At 48.4% G+C, this 13576-nt stretch overlaps 1 protein-coding gene across 1 annotated transcript in view; it reads left to right on the forward strand.

Annotated features, from left to right (window-relative positions):
* The window catches only part of LRRFIP1 (LRR binding FLII interacting protein 1), a 102261-nt gene that overhangs the window by 32942 nt on the left and 55743 nt on the right, over positions 1–13576 (forward strand). Inside the window, exon 2 of the mRNA XM_034065766.1 lies at positions 11392–11478. Coding sequence (XP_033921657.1) covers positions 11392–11478 — 87 coding nt within the window. The remainder of the gene's footprint in view (positions 1–11391; positions 11479–13576) is intronic.

Genomic DNA, 13576 nt, shown 5'->3' on the forward strand with positions numbered 1-13576 from the left:
AGTTAGTTAAATTATAAAAAGGAGAAGAGCAAAAGAAAAGGCTGGGAAACCCAGCAGTGAATGGAGCTGGGGTGTGGGAATGCTGTGGGAGAGGAGGGGGGATAGTGCTTCAAAAAGTCTCTTGTGATGAGCTGGGTGAGCCTAAAATGCACCCAGAGGGATTAGAGGACTCAGGTGTTTGTAAATAGCACTAAATAGGGCAGTACCCCAAGAACAATGCAAGGCACAGGCTGAGCAGAAACCAGTGCCACGTTTGAGTTCACCTGATCTGAGTTTCCCCCGCTGGTTTCACTTGTTGCAGGGACAAGAGCTCAGGGAGCATTACGGAAGCTTAAGCAGCTCATTTTATCCATTGCAGTTCTGCAGCAGCAACAATAGAACTCCAGCAGAGTCATGCCCTCCTGGCACCAGGTTTTCTCCGGTTGCAGAGACAAGCACAACACATTGCCCTTCAGCAACTAAACCCTGTGCTCTCCTTCCCAGGCAGCGAGTGTGGGGCTGGGCTCCCAGCAAAGCCTCCACCCAGCAACAGAGCTCAGTTTCCCATGAGCTGGCAGCCCAGTGTGGAGAATCCCTTTCCCTTTCCCAGTGCTGCCATGCAGCTGATGGTGGTTTAGCTTATTTGGATGGGCTGGGACTATTTTACGTTTGGGGGCAATAGTTCAACTGGATTCATTTACAGTCCCTGGACCCCAGCCGTGTCCCACTGTCCCTGAAAAGGCCACACACTCTTCCTTTAAATAAAGGACATTACGGATGTCTAACTTGGACCCTGGCACAGGGAGAAATCCTGCTTAAGGTAGGGAGAGCATTGCATTTATGAAACAGACTGGTTTTACTTAAGTCAGACAGTCCCAGCCTGGTTTATGTTGGAAGGGACCTCAAACCTCATCCAGTTCCAACCCCCTACCACAGGCAGGGACCCCTTCCACTGGAGCAGGGTGCTCCAAGCCCCTGTGTCCAACCTGGCCTTGAACACTGCCAGGGATGGGGCAGCCACAGCTTCTCTGGGCACCCTGTGCCAGTGCCTCAGCACCCTCATTGTCCCCATCATCACCACTCCTCTTCCTTATGTCTCATGTCTGTCTTCCAGTTTAAAGTCTTTACCCATTGTTCTATCCCTACAGGCCCTGGTAAACAGTTTATTGTGCCTTTAAGCCCCCTTTAAGTACTGAAAGGCTGTAATAAGGTCTCCAAAGCCTCCATCTTTCATTAAACTCCAAACCCCTGAGCCTACATGTTATTTTTTCCTTCATTACAGGGTGAAGGGCACAACTTTGCTTTAAAAAAGTAAATCTGAACTGTCTTAAGTCCACTTCAATATGTGTATGGAAATAAACTGATAGCTACAGAAATAATCACGTGCCTCAAAAGTACTGTTTTGTTACTCAGAAAAAGTCAGTCTTGAGCTACTCTGAAAGTTGGTGACTGGGGATGCAATGGTACACTGTAGCCTTGGGTGAAGCTTCTTCTTGGTGAACCTGCTAGCTGGAGGGTATGATGGGGTATGCCTGCATAGCAAAATAGCCAAGGTGAAAGGAGAAAGGGAAGCTAGGCAGTATTGTCTGCCTAGCACACTTCATAGGCAGTCAACAGAGACAATGTCTGCAAATGAAACCTGTGTTTAGCTGACACCCATTTCATCCCCAGGATGGTTTATACTGGAGCAGGCACCAGCCCAACATAATGTGATCCAGAAACACTTTGCTATTCAGGTACTGTACCTACATCCCTAAGCCCCTTAAGGCTGAAAATGTTCCTGCTCTGCTGCCTTTCTCTTACCCTTTGTCAGCAAGAGCAAAGAACACCACAAGTATACAATAACTGCAGGAAGACCCTGGCATGTCCTGCCCCAGCTGAGCTCCCTGCTTGGAGATGCCCCTGGGAATCGCTGCTGCTCCTGCAATGCCAAGCAGGTCCATCTTCGGTGCCTGGCCCTGGATCCCACAGAAGTTGAGGCCTAATTCCCAGACACTGCTCACCATTTAGTTTTGGTGCAGTAAACCCTGTCAAGCATTGCACAAATCCAAAACCCTGTTATCAGCTGTGAGGAAGGCACTGCTGGACTATGGCAACTCACGCCAAGGCAGCCAGGCTCAGGCTCTGGTGCTCATTCTTCCAATGTGCCTTGCTTGTATGTAAAGGTTTTAATAGAGAAGGAAGGGGAGTGATGTTAACCATGTAAATCTAAAGCATCGTAACTCAGTGTTGTGGTTTAAGCCACCATTAAGGACAAAGTATGCATATTTTCACCTTATCTTAAAATAGACAATTTGTTCTGGTTTTCTTGGTTGATGAGAATTAACTCCCCTTGACATTCACTGGTAAATCTGTACAAGTAAGGTACTATCTATCACTTAGAAGATATGTTAGAGATGCAAGTCCTTCCTATACAAGGTATAAATTAGCATCCCCACATCCACCTCTTTCTAATTACTGTCTAAGTCTATACAGCAGCAAAAATACTTGGTTTTATTTGGCTTACTTGATGCAGTACAAGGTGTCCTACATATCTCGGGGTAACTTCAAACCTGTAAGTGTGCCACTGCCCTGGTGGGTAAGGAACTGAAGGATCGGGAGGTCTTTTTAATACCAGCCAACTTCAATTTTTCAGTAACACAGAGCTCACAGCATTCGAAACACACCTCAGCATGTTGTGAATTGATCTGACATGAAGCAAGGCCCATTCTGCTGGGATTCCCAAAATTCCCTGTATTCCTACATCCACACTCTTCCTGCTCCTCCTGGCACTGGACACTCCACTGGATCCTTCAGACAGCTCTAAATGAAAACCAAGTGCATACAGCTCTGTAACTACAGGAGCTAAGCCATAATCTGGGAAGACAGGGGTGCATTTTACTTGATTGCTTGCCAATGCCATTGAGCATCACTTAGCTGAGAGCAGTTAGCTTCCTCCCGGTCCTTGCCTGCTGTATCACTGTCACTTGGGGGAGCAGGGCAGTACTCACAGAACCTAAAGGGCATTGTCTGAAAGTGGATATTAATCTATCTTTCTTTTTTACCCCCTTTAAAAGCTAGTGTCTGTCTAGTCATACCTATCTCAGAAAGATGGTCAGAGGAGCTGAACCTCTGCTAAGTATGAAGGCAGGCTGATAGCTGGGCTGGGGTAGCCTGGAGAAGAGAGGCTCCTGAAGGGACCTTAGAGCAGCTCCAGTGCCTAAAGGGGCTGCAGGAAACCTGGAGAGGGGCTTGGGACAAGGGCCTGTAGGGACAGGCCAAGGGGAATGGCTTGAACCTGCCAGAACAGGGGAGACTGAGCTGAGCTCTTAGGCAGAAGCTGTTCCCTGTGAGGGTGCTGAGGCGCTGGCACAGGGTGCCCAGAGAAGCTGTGGCTGCCCCATCCCTGGCAGTGTTCAAGGCCAGGTTGGACACAGGAGCTTGGAGCAGCTGCTCCAGTGGAAGGTGTCCCTGCCCGTGGCAGGGGCTGGAGCAGCTCTGAGGTCCCTCGGGCACAAACCGCTCTGTGGGGCAGGCACCATCGCACCCGGCAGCGCCCCGCCCCCGGGGCCGTCCCGTCCGGGGCCGCCGGCTTCCTGCTCACGGAGCGGCGGCGGCAGCGAGCGGGGCCGCGGCCATGGAGGCGGTGTCCGAGTGCCTCAGCCCGGCCGCCAGGGAGCAGGTGAGCGGGGCTGCCCCTCCGAGTGCCGGAGCTGGGGCAGTGACCGAGGGGCAGGGGGTCTGCGGGGTCCTGTGCACGCTGCGGTGCGGTCCCATGCTGGAGGCAGCAGCTCGGCAGTGGTGCTGGGGGCACTTCCTGCTGCCGCTGGAGGAAGACAGTGCTGTATTTAAAGGGTTTCTTCTGAAAATCAGAGGTAAAACGCATGGTAGCAGAGCAGAGAGGGCACCTGAACCTCGGACGGGGTTTATGAGTGAGCTTTCAGCACAGCCCCGTGTGACTGTAAGCTGTTAATGGGTGGATTCGTCATCTGCTGACATAAACCATCACCCTGGGCTCACCACCGTGGCTGTATGAAGGGATAGGAGCCGTTAGACAAGCCTGTCATGGGCTTCTCTGTCCTGCCAGCAGTGGTGGGACGTGGATATTGGGAGGGCATCTTTGGGTAGGTTAAGGTTCATGAACATGTTGGCTTTTAATACTAACTCATATCCAAGAGAAAGGTGAGGAGTTAAGCAGGATGCAGACTGGCCGAGCCCTGCATGATTCATAGGCTCTGTGTCAAGTGGTGCAAAGTGTGTTTGCATTTATAACTCCCATGCATAAAATGTCAGGTGAATACACTGGTATGACCTCTAAGCAGGCAAGTTATTTATAGGCTCCAGTTCGGATGCTGAGGAGGGCATGAAAACTCATGGTGAGTTCCTGGAACTCACTGGTTCGTGTCACCTGTAATTCAAGTGAAGGTGGGAAGTCATTGCCATGGGGTAGCACTTAGTTTTACCTGAGAACTGTGTCACAGGAGCATTGTAAATCAGGTGCTGCTTCTCTAAACAGACTTCAACTTCAGTTGAAGTATAGCAAACCTTATCAGATCTCTTTTGTCTGATGGTGTATGACTTGTGTAAATAGCGTGAACAGTTATCACTTGAGGAAAAGGCTTTACATGCACAGTAATGGAATGCTTGCCCCGAAAGTGACTTGCTGGCTCCATCGTAAGTGTGTTGGCAAGCAGTTTAAATCAGCCTGAGAATAGTTACTGCAGAAATACATAATAGCAGTTGCATACAGTAAGCAGGTGTAATTTAAGTGGGCAGTCTTGTGTTCTAAAGCTGCTCTGACAGTGGGATCAGAGAACTCTGCCCATGGTTTGGTGCTGCCAAACTAACACTGTCCTCCACAAAAAGCCATGGTACTAACTTTGATTACAGGTCTTAAAAGCAGATGATTTTGTGCACGTTGGAATTAAGGGGTGCTGTGTATAGATCTAAACCTCTGATGTACGTAGCTTTGTGGCAAGTCATCGGAGTCATTTTTCACTGCTCAAAAAAGCACATAATTTCCTGTGTTTGTTGGCTGTTTCTTGGGGCTCCCAGTTGAACAATGAGCTCTTGGGCATTGCACAGGGAATGCACACCTTCAGGATGTGTGTCATTAGCCTCTACCCAACAAAGTCACCTAAATAATTCTGTCATCAGAATGATAATGAATGTGCAGCTTCCCTGTCACTGTGCTCGCAGCCAGGAAGCTCTCGCTTCCGTAACCATTGTGCACGATGCACCAGGCCCAGCAGCACCGGCTGTGGGTGCAGCCAGACCTCTTCTGGTCTCGATGCGTGGGGTGTAGAGCCATGAGAAGATAACTCCTCAGCAGATGCAGATCTTGCACTCCTGCTTCTCCCCACTTCCTCCTGCTGCAGACAGCAGAAGACTCCTCTCACCCTTTCCTGTGGATACCAAATAACCACACAGCTGCAGGCTGGGGGATCCTGCCCCTCTGTGCTCTGACAAGACCCCCCCTGCAGCCCTGATCCAGCTCTGGGGCAGCAGCACAAGAGGGACATGGAGCTGCTGGAGAGAGGCCAGAGGAGGCCATGGAGATGCTGTGAGGGCTGGATCAGCTCTGCTCTGGAGCCAGGCTGAGAGAGCTGGGCTGGGGCAGCCTGGACAAGAGAAGGCTCCTGAAGGGGAGACATGAAAGCAGCTCTAGTGCCTAAAGGGGCTGCAGGAAACCTGGAGAGGGGCTTGGGACAAGGGCCTGTAGGGACAGGACAAGGGACAGGCTTGAACCTGCCAGAACAGGGGAGACTGAGATGAGCTCTTAGGCAGAAGCTGTTCCCTGTGAGGGTGCTGAGGCGCTGGCACAGGGTGCCCAGAGAAGCTGTGGCTGCCCCATCCCTGGCAGTGCTCAAGGCCAGGTTGGACACAGGGCTTGGAGCACCCTGCTCCAGTGGAAGGTGTCCCTGCCTGTGGCAGGTGTTGGAACTGGATGAGCTTTAAGGTCCCTTCCAGCACAAACCTGTCTGTGGTGCTATGATCTGGTTTAGCTTTTTTTCAGCTGCAGCTGTACTTCAGCAGTGAACCAGGTTATCTCCTATTTAGTTTTTCCCTGTTCAGAGCTAAATGTGCAGAACTCCTTGAGGCAGAATAAAGATCTGCTGCAGAGAACTCAACAACTTTAAAACTAGTGACCCTTTAAGCAGGGAGGGGTGTCCAGTACTGAGCAAGGGGACTTCCAAAAGCAATGACCATCTTCAGAGCAGCAGTATACTTCTCTTGGGGCTTAGTGGCTGTCAATCACTCTGTGCAACTGCAGTCCGAAGACAAAAGAGCAGGAGATGCAGTTGTAGTATTTGAGGGAGTTACATACATTAAGGCAATTGTTTTTCAGCTGATGTGCATTTCATCTTCACCTCAGCAGTGTGGTTGCCATCTCCTTGTGTGCCCACAGGGCTTTACAGAGGCCCCTCATTAGGCTTGATGGGTTTTTGTGAGATGCACAGATTGGCTGAAGATGCCAGTCCTCCTTGTCAGATGAGGAGTACTTGATAAAAGGGGAATTACAAAAGCTTTCTAATGAGAGCAATTAGGCTTCATATTTTTAGTCCTCTGTTGTTGCCAGTGATCTGTCACTTCTGACTGAGGCCTGTTTTGCTTGCTCACTGAGTCACTAGTGAATTTTAGATTAAGATTACTTCCTTTGAGCCTGGTGATTTTTGTTTTCTTTGTTTTGAATCAGTTGAATTGTTATTTCTGCTGGCAAACTTGGGCCTTTCATCCTAGCCTTTGCGGTCTGATTTTCAGAACTTTGTATGAATTTATCACAGTTTTCATGATCATAGAGTCTTCCAGAGTGGTTTGCGTACAAAAGGACCCTAAAGCTCATCCAGCTCCAACCCCTGCCACAGGCAGGGACACCTTCCACTGGAGCAGGGTGCTCCAAGCCCCTGTGTCCAACCTGGCCTTGAGCACTGCCAGGGATGGGGCAGCCACAGCTTCTCTGGGCACCCTGTGCCAGCGCCTCAGCACCCTCACAGGGAAGAGCTTCTGCCTAAGAGCTCATCTCAGTCTCCCTTGTTCTGGCAGGTTCAAGCCATTCCCCTTGGCCTGTCCCTACAGGCCCTTGTCCCAAGCCCCTCTCCAGGTTTCCTGCAGCCCCTTTAGGCACTGGAGCTGCTCTCAGGTCTCCCCTTCAGGAGCCTTCTCTTGTCCAGGCTGCCCCAGCCCAGCTCTCTGAGCCTGGCTCCAGAGCAGAGCTGCTCCAGCCCTCACAGCATCTCCATGGGCTCCTCTGGCCTCTCTCCAGCAGCTCCATGTCTCTCCTGTGCTGCTGCCCCAGAGCTGGATCAGGGCTGCAGGGGGGTTCTCCCCAGAGCAGGGCAGAGGGGCAGGATCCCCTCCCTGAGCTGCTGTCCTGATGTTGGCTGTGTCCCTTGCAGGCTGTGGTGTCAGTCTCTTCTACTGACTGCCCTTGATTCTGTATCCTGACAAGTGCTTGGGCTGGATGAAGGCCAAAGTCATCCAGGCAAAGCCTGTTTTGGTTTAGTCAGCACAGAGAGAGAAATGTGAAATTAAAGCTGCTGTTTGCAGGGTGTGCAAGAAATAAAGGTATTTATAGCACAGAACTATTAATGTGAAAGCAGAGTCCAAGACTTTCAATGAGTGTGGTTTGACAACCGTGGGCAAGTTTAGTCATCCCCTGCTTTTGAGGAAAAGGTCCATAATAAATCTGACACTCTTATGTATTAGTCCAAAAGTCTGGAGGTGAGAGTGGAGCTTGTGCTGGGAACATCCGGGCCATGTGGGTTGCTGATGGGGTAGCTGCTCCTGTCAGTAGCTGAGCTATGGTTATGCACAGGGAAAGTCATATGTAATAGTTCCTGTTTGTCTCCCACACTTGCTGCAGAATTTGCCGGGTGTTTGGGTTGCTACGAGACTTTGGTTTACCTCTGATAAAATCATACACAGTAAGTGTTAGGTGTGTTCTCATCCTGCCCTGGCTGATTTACTTCCTCTGCGCTCACAAGTGATGCCAGGTTTGTTACCAGTGTTACCACACGGTATAAAAACATTCCATTCTGAAGAAGAAATTCCATCAACTGAAGCATGGTAGAAAGGGGGTCAGGAAGGGCACACCTGATCACTGAAGGACCAGCCTGATTATAGCTTACTGCAAACCCAGTTGGAGAGTGCTCTCCAGAGGCTCATGTGTAGCTTCAGAGGGGAAGGGTTTGGGAGCATGACTTCTGCAGCTGGGGACTGGGTTTGTGCTCTGTCAGATGAGGACTTCCCTGGGAAACTGGGAGTATTTATTTGGGAGCTCTGATTTACCCTTCTGCAGACTCTAGTGGTCCTGTTTGGTTCGAGTGCCAAGGGAAGATGGGTGATGAGCGAGAACGCGTTCAGTCTTGCTTAACCAACCTAACCTGAGGAAGCGAAGGAGATTTTATTTGCTATTTGTATCATTGATACCATCAGAGACCATTGCTTATTGTATTGATCACATCATTGCGCTGAGTATTTCTTCTCTTTGCATGTTTCTTGTCACCTGTAGTCTCATTTTGCTGTGGCTTCAGTTACCCTTCAGGGAAGGATGGCTTGTCCCTTACAAACCGCCTTTGTCCAGTGAGGAAGAGGTGATGATTTCATCAGGAACCACAATGAAAATAACTGTGTAATCATCTAAATAGTACCTAGACATCACTGAGAGCATGTTTAAGAAAATGTAACTACCAGTTTACGTACAGTATCTGATGCACAGCACCAGGCCATAAGGTAGGAATGAACAGCAGCCTTCTGACATACAGTCTGAGGTTACTGAGGAAGCCAAGAGCCAGGCTGTCTTATGGGATGCATAGCAGGAAGATGAAACAGTGGTTTTAAACTGAGAGTGGGTTCTGATGTGATGTGGGATTCATTCCCTGTGAGGATGGTCAGGCAGTGAAGCAGGAGCCTGGCAGCCTTGGAGGTTTTTGAGAGCCAACTGGGCATCATGATCCAGAATTGATCCTGACTGTGTTCTGAGTAGGAGGGTGGATTGGAGACTTCCCAAGGTCCCTTCCAGCTCAAATGATCCTAAATTCTTTGTTTTGATGTGATAAAAATTACTTGCTTTAATACACTAGTATTCTGGGTGGAATAACAATTTGTTGACTTCCTGCAAGCATACCAGTATGTGCCAATGGCAGACTTTGAATTCCAGAAGCTGTTTGAAAGGATCAGAATATATTGTTTCTCGTGTTTGTCTGGTGAAGAGCCAAGCAGGGAAAGAAGAAGCTCATAAATGCAGAATATGTTTGTTCCAAAATGTAAGGCATTGTTAGTCAAAGATACTAAGTGAACATGTGCTTTTCCTCTTGCGTGTCTTACAGGTTTGCAGATTGGCTTTGCAGGTGGAGGGCTGCAAAACTGAAATAGAATATATTAAAGGCACTCTATGGATTAGCACTGAATTTTATGCTAACAAATGACAGGTTACATACATGAGGGACCACAGGAAACCTGGAGATGGCTTGGGACAAGGGCCTGTAGGGACAGGACAGGGGGAATGGCTTGAACCTGCCAGAACAAGGGAGACTGAGATGAGCTCTTAGGCAGAAGCTCTTCCCTGTGAGGGTGCTGAGGCGCTGGCACAGGGTGCCCAGAGAAGCTGTGGCTGCCCCATCCCTGGCAGTGTTCAAGGCCAGGTAGGACACAGGGGCTTGGAGCACCCTGCTCCAGTGGAAGGTGTCCCTGCCTGTGGCAGGGGTTGGAGCTGGATGAGCTTTAAGGTCCTTTCCAACCCAAACAGTTCTGTTATTCTTTAATCTACTTGAATCAGGTGTGGTTTGCAAACGTGTGTACAGTAAAGTGGTTTACTTTAATTTGTGTGCTGTTTCTTAAGACTACTTACAGTTTGCAGGGATGAGGGAGCATTTCTCTAAGCTATGGGGAATGAAAGGTATGCCTCCTATTCCCTCTGTCCCTGAAAAATCCTGAATGAGCTGGTGCCACTGGAGCAAGATTCTCCTTCCTTGGGACATGATCTTGTGTTTGCACAGCTACTGGCAGAAGACTGGAGTTTCAGATGGAAATTGACTGTGTTGCAGTGATTAAAAGCTGTTCAGGTAGACAGATTGTATTTGCACAATGGGGAGCTGCTGTGATCATCAAGAGGAATCTGCCTGCTCACCAGTTATGAGCCTAGGGGCAATGCAGAAAACTGAGGGAGAATGTTGATAGCTGAGCTGTGGAGTTATTTAGGTATTGGGGCTGTTTATGGTAGGGTTTAGTAGAACATGGGCGGTGGGAAGGCTCCTGGACCTCCCATACACCATCTTGTGCTTGGTTTTCATTGGCCCTTTTGTGTTAGCTGGAAGTTTCAACCAACCTACTCGTTTGTTTAAACTTTCCCCATGTTTTGTGGTGTGGTTTTGAAGGTTGTGGCCCTTTCCCATAGGTTCAAATGGTGACTGTACTTACAGAAGGGAAAAGAAATGGCACCTGTCCTCTTTCTGGTTTTCCTCCTGGTTAGAAGTGCTGGTGGAAACTCTTTGGTTTATTGTATGCTTGACCCTCGTATTACTGCAAGTGTTCCTGTTCAATCGGATGCTGTACTTACAGGAAGAGGTATCAGAAGCAGGGGTTGGGTGTAACACCAGGGCGACTGGCTGAGCAATGCCTATTGCTCCCTGCTCCCTGGGCAGACTGCTCCCAGCTGTGGGGTACAGAGCAAGGGCTCATTTTACATCTCCCTCTGTAAGACTGAGCAGCTTTGCCTGGGATGAAACACACAGTATTTAGAGATATTACTGTATAGGCTGTTGTAGTGCTTCCAGCTGGGCTGAAATGAGGAAGCGCTGTAGATCTCCCTCCCAGGAGGCTGCTTCTTGGCAGGTTTCCACTCCGGAGAGGTTTGGACTTGAATGTGGATGTCTGGAGACCTCAAGTTAGTGCGTTTTCTCAGGTTCCCTGCTCCCACCCTAGCATCCAGCATGTCAGCCGTAGCTGTGCATAGTCATGCTCAACAGCATCGTTTACCTGAGTGCTGTGCCCCCATGTATGTGTGTGCAGCATCAGTGGTTGGGAAAGATGGCACATAATGTGTTTGCTGTTGGTCAGATTAATTCATCAATATAAATAAGCTGCACCGCGAAAGGGGAGGGGAGAGAGGGAGGGAGGAAGAGCAAACCCTGCCTTTCATAAACAAATCTTGCTGTTTCCTCTCTATCCACACAAATAGTAATTAAAGAAACGCAAAGTGCTGTGAAACACAGCTCCTGGCTGAGGGTAGTGCCCACACGAGGGTGTATTACCTGGCTGTGAAGCATAACAAATTATGGAAGGCAGGGCCATTCCTCGCAATAGGGTATTAACTCCTACAGATGTGTTTACAGTCTTGCCGAGTCAAGTCTCTGTATTTCATGCCCTGCTTAACAAGTGTGTTTCAGGTGGAATTGGGCAGCTTTCATTTCACTGCTGTGTTCCCCTTTGCAGGCTGAAGCAAGACTCGCAGCAAAGCGAGCGGCACGGGCAGAGGCACGGGAGATCCGGATGAAGGAATTGGAGAGGCAGCAGAAAGAGGTATGGTCATGGCTTTTGGGGAGGTGTTTTGGTCATCTTCTTTCCAGAGTATAATCCGAGATGATGGAACAAAGAGTTGATCTGTATTTCGTTGAAGCAGTGATAATCTGCTAATGTTGATCATCATAGAACAGCAAACAAACAAGGCTGGAAAAAAATATGGATTATGGCAAGAATTTTATCGTGGTGAAGCCAGTATAATTATTCACTGGTGGTTAGTTAGTAATCAAAGTCTAATATTAAATCTCAAAGTGTGCAGCTTGCCTGTGTGTGCATTGGGGGGGGGTGTAGGTTCTTATCAGTTCATTTGAAGTCTAATTCATGTGGTAGACTTCTTGTGTACATCTCCCTGTAACCTGTTTTGCTTAATTGTCGTGAATTTGGCATCATGGTCTCCCCTGTTTTGTGAAAACGGTGGTCTCCTGGTGGCAGAAATAATGGTAGAAACTGAACTTGGCAAAACAGTTGGATTAAATGCCTGGTGTAGGCTTCCCAAAATTCTGGAAGAGCTGGTTATTTTATACCAGCGGCAAAGTTACTGTGCTTCTACATGTCAGTGTGTGGGATATCATGGGATTCCCTTGTCAGAATGATTTTAAAGACCAAAAAGGCTTATTCTGCTCCTGTTGCATTTGACAGGTTAGGAGCTGTGCTAAGTGTTCCTTTGCTACAAGAAACTGAGCAGCATTTGGTTTGAACCTCTAGAAGCTGAACTAGTGCTATTAGACTGGGGGTCCAAGTATGGGTTGCTGCAGGTGGGCTGAACCAAGACTTTAAACTGGTGTTTGTTGATGGGTCTTTAATGAAGACAGCAGAGTAGGCAGAACAGAGTCAGTAGTAGTAATACCTTTATTTGTTTTCAAATTAGTTTTGAAGTAAAGGGAAGAAGTCAGGAGTTTGGGAGCAGGGTGTTGGAATAGGTAGTAAGAATAAATATACATCCGTGCTTTAGAGTGCAGAGAAGGATTTAGTTTAGCTTTTAAACAGTGAATGGAGATGTGATAGCAGACTAGTGTTGGTGGAGGCTGCAGTAATGCCTGCAAAGGAACCACTTGGGCAGTTTGCCTGTGTTCAGCTTTGTGCTGGAGTGTCTTGTCTAGTTGAGGCACGTCTCAATGTAGTTGAGCAGGCTGTAACCGCAGCGGTGTTGTAGGTTAGATGTACGTGCACACACACCAGGAGCTGCAGGGGAGCATTGCTGCAAGCACAGTGCTTGTGGAGGAGAGGAGCCTTTTCCTGCTATGGCCACTGCTTGTGTGGAGGAAGTTGTCTTGCAACCTGGACCACAGTCAGGACTGCAAATAGACCTTGATACTGTCAAGCTGCCTTCTGTGCCTGTGGCCTGAGTGATGGGGCTTGCCCCTTTGGCAGAGCTGTGGTAAACAACTAATAGATAATAGATGGTGTGTTTGGGTAGCAAAATAAATACGGGTGTCATGGCAGCTGACACTGGTGTTACCATCTAATTTGCAGATAACTTGAATGGAACTGATGACCCCTTTGAAGATTAAAAGCTGCTGCTGCAAAGGGTGTCATAGTAAGTTGAAAACAAGCACTTGTCTGAATGGTCCTGCAGTTACTAACTGAAGAGTGGTGATCTGAAACTGTGAGAATTTGGATAGATAAAACCTGAATCCTACAGGGTGTTGCTCTGAAATGCCAAATTTAGTGAACATGAAGCCAGCTCTCCACTACAGTTTGGTTTGTCATTCACTGGCATAATGTGATTACACATTTATTTAGTATTTTGCAAACTGGGCTATTCTGTAGCTTTCTCAAAGAGCATAAAATGCTCTTTGAAATGTCAGCCCCGATGCAAGGGGAGCCTGTAAGGGTGGCTGTAGGAAGGTTTTCATGGCCATGGGTGTCTTGCAGATATAATAAAACATAAATACAGAAGATTCCAAGCAGGGATCAACACAAGAGAGCTGACACCTCCCCCTGCCTTGGAGGAGAATGTGCTGCAGTACTAGTGTCTGTGCAGCTTCTTTTCTGCCATCTTCATTTTCCTTCTCAAAAGTTTCAGAGGAATGAATAGCACATTCCCACTGTTGCTGTGTTGTATAACCAGAACTTAAAGCGCTTGTTTTACTGCCTC

Source organism: Melopsittacus undulatus, chromosome 8 (genome assembly GCF_012275295.1).
Source record: "Melopsittacus undulatus isolate bMelUnd1 chromosome 8, bMelUnd1.mat.Z, whole genome shotgun sequence".
Lineage (NCBI taxonomy): Eukaryota > Metazoa > Chordata > Aves > Psittaciformes > Psittaculidae > Melopsittacus > Melopsittacus undulatus.